This window comes from Pseudophryne corroboree, chromosome 3 (assembly GCF_028390025.1).
Source record: "Pseudophryne corroboree isolate aPseCor3 chromosome 3, aPseCor3.hap2, whole genome shotgun sequence".
NCBI classification, from domain to species: Eukaryota; Metazoa; Chordata; class Amphibia; order Anura; family Myobatrachidae; genus Pseudophryne; species Pseudophryne corroboree.
Window position 1 is genome coordinate 340134822 of NC_086446.1, and position 12498 is coordinate 340147319.

Here is a 12498-nt window from a genome sequence, read left to right on the forward strand (position 1 = left end):
GGGGTGACAACACTATTTCAGACACTCTACTCCGTCTCCTCATCATTTTTCTCCTCATACATGTCGACACCAACGTACCGACACACAGCACACACACAGGGAATGCTGTGATAGAGGACAGGACCCCACTAGCCCTTTGGGGAGACAGAGGGAGAGTTTGCCAGCACACACCAGAGCGCTATATATATATACAGGGATAACCTTATATAAGTGTTTTTCCCTTTATAGCTGCTGTATTGTTATATACTGCGCCTAATTTGTGCCCCCCTCTCTTTTTTAACCCCTTTCTGTAGTGTAGTGACTGCAGGGGAGAGCCAGGGAGCTTCCCTCCAACTGAGCTGTGAGGGAAAATGGCGCCAGTGTGCTGAGGAGATAGGCTCCGCCCCTTTCTCGGCGTCCTTATCATCCTTTTTCTGTATGTTTTGGCAGGGGTTAAATGCATCCATATAGCCCAGGAGTTATATGTGATGCATTTATTTTAGCCATATAAGGTTTTTTTATCGATTTATTGCGTCTCAGGGCGCTGCCCCCCCCAGCGCCCTGCACCCTCAGTGACCGGAGTGTGAAGTGTGCTGAGAGCAATGGCGCACAGCTGCGGTGCTGTGCGCTACCTTATCTGAAGACAGGATCGTCTTCTGCCGCCGATTTTTCCGGACCTCTTCGCTCTTCTGGCTCTGTAAGGGGGACGGCGGCGCGGCTCCGGTGACCCATCCAGGCTGAACCTGTGATCGTCCCTCTGGAGCTAATGTCCAGTAGCCTAAGAAGCCCAATCCACTCTGCACGCAGGTGAGTTCGCTTCTTCTCCCCTTAGTCCCTCGATGCAGTGAGCCTGTTGCCAGCAGGTCTCACTGAAAATAATAAACCTAAACTAAAACTTTCACAAAGAGCTCAGGAGAGCCCCTAGTGTGCACCCTTCTCGTCGGGCACAGAAATCTAACTGAGGCTTGGAGGAGGGTCATAGGGGGAGGAGCCAGTGCACACCAGGTGATCCTAAAGCTTTCTTTAGATGTGCCCAGTCTCCTGCGGAGCCGCTATTCCCCATGGTCCTTACGGAGTTCCCAGCATCCACTAGGACGTCAGAGAAATAACTGAATAACAGGAGGTGGTAGAAGGGCTTAGAGGGGAGGGAGGTGTTTCAGCTGAGTGTGGTATAATAGATCTACAAGGTCTAGGAAGACAGTCAATAGGTCGACAACATATTTTTGCAATGCGTTAGGTTGACAGTGGTTAAAGTCAACATGGGTTAAGATCGACATGACAATGGGCGACACATGTACCCTCGTAGGTGATCTTCGCTCACCATGCTTCGGGCAAGGTGGCTCACTCCCCTTGCCGCAGGTTACTATTCCCAATAGATGTCCGCGTGATTAGTAAATCAAGCAATTGTTGGCAAAATGTGAAAAAACTAATAAAGTGTGTTGACCTTTTGTACCTGTCGACCTATTGACTATCTACCTAGGCATTGTAGATCTATAATCTGGTTCCCGTTTCAACTCCAATGGTTTAATCATTTATTGCCTAATCATCAGCCTCCCTCTAAAACCAGTCTGCGATGTTCCCAGATGGAGGATTTGATTTTATGGTGAGTACAAAAATAAATAAATCCTCTTTCTTGCACATATGAATGGTGCCACACTTTTTGGTACACAACTGTTGGTGCAAGCAGTAGCTAGTCACCTTGGCATTTGTAGCAATAGTTCCATAATACAATATTTGTAGAAAAGCCCAGTGTTGTTTTAGAAATGTGAAAGGTTCCTTTTTAATGGCCCAATACATTGTAACATAAAATCACAGAACATATTGGGCCGGAAAGAAATGACACCAGAGTTCGGCGGCCTTGCTAGATGCTGGCCGAACATGGACGTTTTATTTAAAGGGGCAATCACTTACAACGCATGCTTTTGCCTTGTAAGTGATTGCCCCTTTAAAAAACGTCATTACATCCGGCCCATTGTACCTGATAGTGACAAATGTATACAGGAGGGCTCATGCAAGTCAATAAATAAGTTGGCCAAGCCCTTTAATATTAAAAAAAAAATCCCGTTGTCTACCCTCTCTCTCTACATGGCACCTTCTCTTACCTGTCACAGACAAAAGTCACACAGGCCTGATACAGCTGGATTGCTGGTAAGAGTGCAGCAGTGTCTACTGCTACCTGTCTTAGCACTGCCGGGACATCACAAACCAACATCTGTAGTTCCTTGTGAATATCCACTCCCTGTGTAAAAGAGATATGGGAGAGCAGATGTACTGTATGGGTAACTTTAACCAGAGAACAAGAGGAATGAAGGAGTATCAATAATGGTGAGTAACAGCTTGTGGGTCAGAAAAGGTACAATATCTGTGAAAAGTGTTATTTGGATACAGTTGATGGAGTTATTAACAGTGTGGGATAAAGTATAATATTTGTAAACCTTTCAATTTCCTTATGGTCATAAAAGAGATAAGTATTAACAATGTAAAGATATATGGGTATGGGACTCAGGGCCGACAGTGTCTAGGTCGACACCTATTGGTCGACAGTGACTATGTCGACACATGAAATGGGTCGACACGGCCATTAGGTCGACATGAACAAGCTCAACATGGAAAAAGGTCGACATGAGTTTTTTATGGGTGTTGTTTTCTTCGTAAAGTGACGAGGAACCCCAATCAGTGCACCATGTCCTCTCGCATGGCTTGCTGCGCTCGCCATGCTTCGGGCAAGGTGCCTCGCTGCCCTCAGCACAGGTTACCGTTCCCAATTGCAGTCCACATAGATCTTTAAGTATGAAAAAGTTAAAAAAATTAAGAAGAAAAATTGTGAAAAAATCATGTCGACCTAATGGCTGCGTCGACCTACTCAATGTCGACCAATATGTGCCGACCTAATGTGTGTTGATCTAGAGTCCGGATACGGATACCAAGATATATAGCTAAAAAAAACAGTTTATAAATCATTTAAGGAACTTTTTCTATTGGACACATGACCCCCATTTTTATTTGACAACCCAAAGAAAGTAATTGTATTTCTGCTAACTAACTGAACGTCTGTGGCCTACACACCCAGAAGGAAAACATTTTCTACATTGAGCCAGTATACATGATTGATAGGTTGCTTATGCTCAGCAATATTGCTTCCATCCAGAAATGGCTTGTTTTCCAGAGATGGCACAGAGGTATTTTCCCTTACTGTTTCAGAGATATCAGTGCTGGAAACAGGTCAGCACAGACACATTAAATAATATGCTTACTGTAAATAAGCAATGCCATGTGTGTTATCCATAAAGGCAGCAATGGAGGTTAGCATGAAAAAATAAATGTAGACATCAATGCATTTCTCGATAAATAAAATAACGCAGACATCAATGTATTATCTCTAGATCTATGTTCCAGTATTGAGTTAAAAAGCCTGTTGCAATATACGCCCGGGTTTTGTTGTACAGAGGTCTAATTTGTTATCTGTAACATATAAAAATAACCAAAACCGTACAATTATTTTCATTCACTCTGGTCACTCAGTTAAACTGCACAGTGAATGTGGCCAATACTGTCACAGAAGTGAGAGCAAAAATAAGATTTTAAACCTACCGGTAAATCTTTTTCCTCGTAGTCCGTAGAGGATGCTGGGGACTCCGTAAGGACCATGGGGATAGACGGGCTCCGCAGGAGACATGGGCACTTTAAGAAAGACTTTAGGTATGGGTGTGCACTGGCCCCTCCCTCTATGCCCCTCCTCCAGACCTCAGTTAGAGAAACTGTGCCCAGAGGAGACGGACAGCACGAGGAAAGGATTTTTGTTAAACCAATGGCAAGATTCATACCAGCCCACACCATTCACACCGTATAACTTGTGATAAACTAACCAGTTAACAGTATAAAAAAACAACATAGCATCAGTCCAAGACCGATGAAAACTATAACATAACCCTTATGTAAGCAAAACTATATACAAGTCTTGCAGAAGTAGTCCGCACTTGGGACGGGCGCCCAGCATCCTCTACGGACCAAGAGAAAAAGATTTACCGGTAGGTTTAAAATCTTATTTTCTCTTACGTCCTAGAGGATGCTGGGGACTCCGTAAGGACCATGGGGATTATACCAAAGCTCCCAAACGGGCAGGAGAGTGCGGATGACTCTGCAGCACCGATTGAGCAAACAGGAGGTCCTCCTCAGCCAGGGTATCAAACTTATAGAACTTTGCAAAGGTGTTTGAACCCGACCAAGTAGCAGCTCGGCACAGCTGTAGTGCCGAGACCCCTCGGGCAGCCGCCCAAGATGAGCCCACCTTCCTAGTGGAATGGGCCTTGACCGATTCTGGTAACGGCAATCCAGCCGTCGCATGTGGCTGCTGAATCGTGTTACAGATCCAGCGAGCAATAGTCTGCTTTGAAGCAGGAGCGCCAACCTTGTTGGCTGCATACTGGACAAACCGTGCTTCTGTTTTTCTGACTCTAGCCGTTCTGGCCACGTAAATTTTCAAAGCCCTGACCACATCAAGGGACTCTGAATCCTCCAAGTCTCGTGTAGCCACAGGCACCACAATAGGTTGGTTCATATGAAAAGATGACACCACCTCAGGCAAGAATTGAGGACGGGTCCGCAATTCCGTTCTATCCATATGGAAAACTAGATAGGGGCTTTTATGAGACAAAGCCGCCAATTTCCGACACTCGCCTAGCCGAAGCCAAGGCTAACAACATGACCACTTTCCAAGTGAGATATTTTAACTCCACCGTTTTAAGTGGTTCAAACCAGTGCGACTTAAGGAAACTCAACACCACGTTAAGGTCCCAAGGCGCCACCGGAGGTAGAAAAGGAGGCTGAATATGCAGCACTCCCTTCACAAAACTGAACTACTAAAAAACTGCTAAAAGCGCCTAAGTTGTTAGTTTACCAATGTGCAGTAACACCTGAGCGCTGCCGGAAAAGGCACTGTGCGTGTGCCTTTAAAAAGCAATTGTGAACAAAGGAGGAAACGACTGCGCTTGGCGTATTGCAGATGGGTAAAGAATATGTATGGAGAGTTGACAAAAATAATCAATAAAAAATGGTTTATTGTTATATTCAATGTATCAACAATAAATGTACACTGTATTAAAAATAATAAAATGTCTATACTAAACACACCATTCTGTAAGCACACAGTATCAAAAATGAACGTTATGGTAAGAACTTACCGTTGATAACGTGATTTCTCTTATGTCCACAGGTATCCACAGGATAACATTGGGATATTGTCAAGCGACAGCGAAAATGGCACCAACACGGTCACAAGCTTTCTGGCCTCCCAGGATGCATTGGGGCCTCCACTATATATTCCCGCCCACTGACTCAGTCAGATCTGTTCTTTCCACAGCGATTTTAGGCAGGAACATTAGGTAGAGACCTGTACAGGCGATAAGAACACACATGCACACCCTTCCTTACAAGAAGGAAGAGGTTTAGTGATTGTCTAGAACCTCAAATCAGATGCGTCAGGGTGGGATCCCTGTGGATACCTGTGGACATAAGAGAAATCACGTTATCAACGGTAAGTTCTTACCATAACGTTAATTTCTCTGGCTGGGTCCACAGGATTATCCACAGGATAACATTGGGATTCCCAAAGCCATTTTAGTGGTGGGGACGCTCCTGATTGCACAGGAGGACCTTTCGCCCGAAGTCTGCGTCATGAGAGGCAAAAAGTATCCAAGGCATAATGTCTGATGAATGTGTTTATGGAAGACCATGTGGCTGCCCTACATATCTGTTCTGCTGATGCACCCTGTTGTGCTGCCCAAGAAGGACCTACCTTACGTGTAGAGTGTGCAGAGACATTAGCCGGAATAGGGAGATCTGCATCAGAATAAGCTTCAGATATTACCATTCGGAGCCATCTCGCCAGCGTCTGTTTACTAGCAGGCCATCCTCTTCTATGGAATCCGTAGAGGTTGAAGAGGGAATCTGTTTTCCTGATGGCACTAGTATGATCTATGTAGATTTTTAAAGCCCGGACCACGACCAGCGACGCTTCTCCCGCAGATAGTCCCGATACCTGAAAAGAGGGGACTACAATCTCTTCATTCAGGTGAAATTTTGATACCACCTTTGGAAGATAGCTAGATCTCGTTCTGAGAACTGCTCTGTCTGGAAAAAAACTTAGGAAAGGAGACTTACATGATAATGCTCCCAAATCTGACACTCTTCTGGCTGACGCCATTGCCAGTAAAAAAAGAACTTTAACCGTTAACCACTTAAGATCCGCTCTCTCAAGTGGTTCAAACAAAGGACCCTGGAGAAATTTAAGAACTAAATTCAAATCCCAGGGAGCTGCAGGAGGAACAAATGGAGGTTGAATATGTACTACTCCTTGGAAAAACGTACGTACATCCTGTAGGTCAGCAATCTTCTGCTGAAACCATACAGTCAATGCTGAGACTTGCCATCTCAAGGAAGCAACCTTCAACCCTTTATCCAATCCTGCCTGCAGGAAATCCAAAATTCTAGCTACTTTAAAGGATCTCGGATTGTAATTTTCTCCAGAACACCAATGAATATAGGCTTGCCATATTCTATGATACACACGGGCCGAAGAAGGCTTTCTTGCTCTAAGCATGGTTTGGATTACTTGCTTTGAAAAACCTTTAGCCTCTAAGATAGAGGTTTCAACAGCCACGCCGTCAAAGACAGGCGATCCAGATTACTGTGACAACAAGGACCCTGCATTAACAGATCTGGACATTGAGGGAGCAGTATCGGTGCTTCCACGGACATTCTCAACAGATCTGTGTACCAATGCCTTCTTGGCCAAGCTGGAGCTATTAGAATGATTGCTCCTTTTGCCTGTTTTATCTTTCTCACTACTCTGGGTAACAGAGATATTGGAGGGAACAGATATGCCAGCTGAAACCTCCATTCTACTGACAGTGCGTCTACCAGGACCGCTCCTGGGTCCCTTGTTCTTGATCCGTACCTCGGAACTTTGTTGTTTAGACGAGACGCCATAAGGTCTATCTCTGGTAGACCCCATCTGTTCACCAGTGTCTGAAACACTTCTGGGTGTAGCGCCCATTCGGTTTCCTGAATGGTGTGCCGACTGAGAAAATCTGCTTCCCAATTTAGTACACCCGGGACAAATACTGCTGACAATGCTGGGAGATGGAGTTCTGCCCATTTTAGAATGGGGGTTACTTCCTCCATCAGACTCTTGCTGTGAGTTCCTCCTTTGAGGTATGCTACTGCCGTCGCATTGTCTGAGCGGATCTGGACTGGTCTTCCTTGTAGATTGTCCTTTGCCTGAACCAGAGCCAAGTAAATGGCTCTTATTTCTAACAGATTTATCGGCAGGCGACTTTCCCTTGCGGTCCATTTTCCCTGGAACCATAGGCTTCAGAGTACCGCCCCCCAGCCTTGCAGGCTGGCATCTGTCGTCAGGACTTGCCACTCTTTTATCCAAAAGGGTCTCCCCTTGTTTAAATGGTCTGTCTGTAGCCACCATGCTAGAGACCTTTTTACATTTACTGGAATCTTTATCATCTGCTTTTTTATCGTTTGATGATTTCCGTTCCATTTGGTCAAAATGAGATGCTGCAACGGTCTGGAGTGGAATTGCGCATATTCCACCATGTCGAACGTTGATACCATCAGACCCAACAGTCGCATTGCTGCATGGACTTACATTGTCTGGGCTTGCAACGCTTCCTGGGCCATGATCTGCACCTTGACTATTTTTTTCTCCCAATTTATGAGCCACCCGTGTCTCTGTAATCAAACTATCGTCTGTTGGAGATGGCTCAACAGTAAATCTTGCGACTGTGCTAAGATTAATAGGTCGTCTAGGTATGGGAATATTCTTATCCCTTGCTTGCGCAGACAAGCTGCCATAACCATCATGATCTTGGTAAACACCCTGGGTGCTGTAGCTAGCCCGAAGGGCAGAGCTTGGAACTGGAAGTGTTCCTTGAGGATGGCAAACCTGAGGTAACACTGATGTGATAGTGCTATAGGTACATGCAGGTAAGCATCCCGTACATCCAGAGATAACATATAGTCCCCCGGTTCCATAGCCAACATTATGGAGCGTAACGTCTCCATGTGGAACTTCGGGATCCATATGTAGTTGTTCAACATCTTCAGATTTAGAATTGGTCGATATGACCCATTTGGTTTCTGGATTAGAAACAGATTGGAGTAATACCCCTGTCCCTTTTGTGATGGAGGTACTGGGACAATCACCCCTGACTGCAGTAATTTTTGGACTGCTTCTTGCAGGGCATTGGCCTTCGACTCTATACGAGACGGGCTGGTGCAAAAAAATCTTTGAGGAGGCTGCCTCCTGAATGGGAACCCATACCCCTGAGATACTACCTTCTGCACCCAGGCATCTATTGACTGTTGCCATATGTGTGCAAATTGCAGGAGTCGGCCCCCAACCCTGGAATCCTCCAGGCGGAGGCCCGTCTCTTCAGGCTGAGGGTTTCTGTTCAGGTTTGGAAGCTGCCTTTTTGCTAGCCCACTGCTTCCTACCCCTGGATTTAAAATGGGGTTGTTTAGACTCCTCTTTAGCTTTCGCTTTGCTTTGCCAGCGAAATGAGCGAAATTTTAAACCCTTGGACTTAGGGTTATAGGTAGCCGGAAATCTGACCTTTTTCGATTCAGCCTCTGACTCTAGGATATCCGATAAGGGTTTTCCAAATAATATATTACCCACGAAAGGCAATGCTTCCAATTCTTTCTTGGACTCCGCATCTGCCTTCCAGGTCCGTAGCCAAACTGCTCTGCAAGCGACTACTGCCAGGGCTGAAGCTTTAGAAGCAACAGTGCCACATCAATAGCTGCTTCTTCTAAATACTGGGCAGATTGTCTTAAACGGCAAAGACGATCCTCTTGCTCCCTAGTAGGAGAGGGGATGTCATTCTCTAGTTCCTCTATCCATTCGCCCATTGCCTTTGCTACCCAGGCCGAAGCCATAGCAGGTCTTACCACTGCACCTACAAGAGAAAAAATATTTTTCAATAGGCTCTCTACCCTTCTGTCTGTGATATCATTCAAAGAGGTAGATGACAGTGGTAAAGCAGATTTATGCACGAGTCGCAGAACATGTGCATCTACTTTTGGAGGAACTTCTCTCTTCGAACAATCTCCAGCAGGAAATGGATAATAAGAATCCCATCTCTTAGGAATCTTATACTTTTTACTGGGCGCTGCCCAAGACTCATCCATCATTTCCGTCAACTCATCTGACAGCTGGAAATTCAGCCTTCACTGACTTTGTTCGTTTGAATACAGGTGCTTTTGCTTTTAACGCTGTCTTGGCTGGTTCTTCCAGAGAAAGCACAGCCTTCACTGCATTAATGAGTTCAGCTACATCATCTGAAGTAAAGCTCTGCGACTGATCATCATACGGAGTTGACTCTATTGTTTCCGCATCATCATCCGATGTATCATCTTGTGTAGTCTGCTATACAGACGTATCTGTCTTAGTCTTACCTGCCCCTTGGTTGCTTGTAGAAGCTACTGGAACCAAACCATAGGAAGGGAGCTGCATGTATGGGTTCATAGTGTAACCTAACCCTTGAGGTGGTGCTACCGGAGCTAACCTGTCCGCTATTGAAGACAGAGTCTTTGCGAACATATTCCATGGTGGCTCTACTGGAGGCTGAACTAACTCCTGTTTTTTATTTAGCTGAAAAGCGAAACAGTTTGCACACAAACCCTCATAAGTGACCAATGGATTCATATCAATTACCCCTGACTTACAAGATAAGCGCACCTGATTTGAGGGTCAGAACAGGACTGACATTACACAAAAAAGTCAGCATGCATACTAGCAGTCAGTCACATATTAAAGCATTAGACATTGTCATATGAGAATACAACCTCCATAATAACTTATACATAAGTAGGAAAATTGTACTTCTGTTTAACTGGTTCTTTTTTCAACATAACATGCAGAAAACACAGTAATATACAGGTCTCATATGCAATAGGTACTAAAAATTAACAATGCACACTAAGAAGTAGAAGGAATTTTTAGTACTGTATACCCTGCCTCCAGAGAGCGGGATACAGGGAGACTCACCACACTTCCATATCCAAGCAAAGACGCTCATAAGACGCTGAGTGGATTCAGACGCTGCCGCTCTTGGCAACTGATAACGGACACGGACGCTCACCAACGGACACGGACGCTGAGTGACTCCACGTGCATGCAGACGCTAAAGGCCTGCGACTCGGTCTAGGCGGGTTTATATCCAGTGTACACAACCGCAGCGTCTAAGCTGCGACCGAGTACCCTCGTGGTAGCGTCTGACCGGAAGTGAGGTCATTCAGTTCATGAAACGAGAGACACGCGGGAACTGGCCATGAACTCGGAGGAGGGACGGCCAGGAGAGCGTCTGAAACCCCCTGTTGACTTAAACTCCCAGGATCACGGCCTCACCTAGTCCTGGCGCCTATGATCCCCAGAGCGTAGCGCTGTCACACTCGAGATGTTCGGCGCATCAACACACTGTTTGCAGTCTCCACCAAATCAGTGTAGCTGTGTCCTGACCCCTCTAGTAAGAGGAAGTCCATAGACTCACCGTCTCCCCATGCTCCGGCCACAGCCTGGTAACGTCTGCTGGACCTGCTAGAACATCCGACACAGACGCCCGTCGAGACAGCACTGTACCGCGGAGGTAAGCGTTGTTGCGGCCCTGTGGGGAGTTGTTGGAGCGACCCTTTCTAATATGCGTTTAAGACGCTGCTAAGAGAAGTCGCTCAAAAACCAAAACAGTAAGTCTATAAAAATAAATAAATGAAAACTTAAGGCTGCTTTCACAACAGCCCTGTGACCATGCGGCTTCCTGCCGCACCAAGCAAAAAACTGATCTGACTGAGTCAGTGGGCGGGACTATATAGTGGAGGCCCCAATGCATCCTGGGAGGCCAGAAAGCTCGTGACCGTGTTGGTGCCATTTTCGCTGTCGCTCGACAATATCCCAATGTTATCCTGTGGATAATCAATATCCCAATGTTATCCTGTGGATAATCCTGTGGACCCAGCCAGAGAAATATGATGTTCACCTCATTCAGAATATAATGATGATACTTTGTAGCAGCAATTGTAACTAAATAGTTACAGTTTATCTCTCCAAGGATTGTTCACTCAATTGGCTGAGAAAATAAAACAGCCAATTGAGTGAACAATCCTTGGAGAGATAAACTGTAACTATTTAGTTACAATTGCTGCTACAAAGTATCATCATTATATTCTGAATGAGGTGAACATCATATTTTTGATACAGGTTGAGTATCCCATATCCAAATATTCCGAAATATGGAATATTCCGAAATACGGACTTTTTTGAGTGAGACTGAAATAGTGAAACCTTTGTTTTTTGATGGCTCAATGTACATAAACTTTGTTTAATACACAAAGTTATTAAAAATATTGTATTAAATGACCTTCAGGCTGTGTGTATAAGGTGTATATGAAATATAAATGAATTGTGTGAATGTACACACACTTTGTTTAATGCACAAAGTTATAAAAATATTGGCTAAAATGACCTTCAGGCTGTGTGTATAAGGTGTATATGTAACATAAATGCATTCTGTGCTTAGACTTAGATCCCATCGCCATGAAATCTCTTTATGGAATGCAATTATTCCAAAATACGGAAAAATCCGATATCCAAAATACCTCTGGTCCCAAGCATTTTGGATAAGGGATACTCAACCTGTACTGTGTGCCTACAGAATGGTGTGTTTAGTATAGACATTTTATTATTTTTAATACAGTGTACATTTATTGTTGATACATTGAATATAACAATAAACCATTTTTTTAAATTATTTTTGTCAACTCTCCATACTTATTCTTTACCCATCTGCAATACCCCAAGCGCAGCCGTTTTCTCCCTTCACAAAAGTCTGTACTTCTGGGAGAGAAGCCAATTCTTTTTGAAAGAAAATGGATAGGGCCGAAATCTGAACCTTAATGAAGCCTAATTTTAGGCCCAAATTCACTCCAGTCTGTAGGAAGTGAAGGAAACGGCCCAGATGGAATTCTTCCGTAGGAGCATTCCTGGCCTCACACCAAGAAACATATTTTCGCCATATACGGTGATAATGTTTAGCTGTCACGTCCTTCCTAGCCTTTATCAGAGTAGGAATGACCTCATCCGGAATGCCCTTTTCCGCTAGGATCCGGCGTTCAACCGCCATGCCGTCAAACGCAGCCGCGGTAAGTCTTGGAACAGACAGGGCCCCTGTTGCAACAGGAACTGTCATATAGGCCCTACACACTCAGCGATGTGCCGCCGAGCTGCCCGACCGCCGACCCGGCGGCGGGGGGGCAGTGACGGGGGGAGTGAAGTTTCTTTACTCCCCCCGTCACCCGGCTCCGTAGACTTGCAGGCAAATATGGACAATCTCGTCCATATCGGCCTGCATGCACAGCCGACATGGCACCAGCGATGAACGAGCGCGGGGCCGCGCATCGTTTATCGCTGGTGCCTCCACACTGCACGATATGAACGTTATCTCGTTCATT

At 45.2% G+C, this 12498-nt stretch overlaps 1 protein-coding gene across 4 annotated transcripts in view; it reads right to left on the reverse strand.

The window, feature by feature from the left end:
- CDK5RAP3 (CDK5 regulatory subunit associated protein 3) overlaps nt 1–12498 on the reverse strand; it is a 123084-nt gene that overhangs the window by 23254 nt on the left and 87332 nt on the right. For all 4 annotated transcript variants that reach the window (XM_063959627.1, XM_063959626.1, XM_063959625.1 and 1 more), the window contains one exon: nt 2082–2218. In XM_063959627.1, the coding sequence (XP_063815697.1) occupies nt 2082–2218 (137 nt within the window). The remainder of the gene's footprint in view (nt 1–2081; nt 2219–12498) is intronic.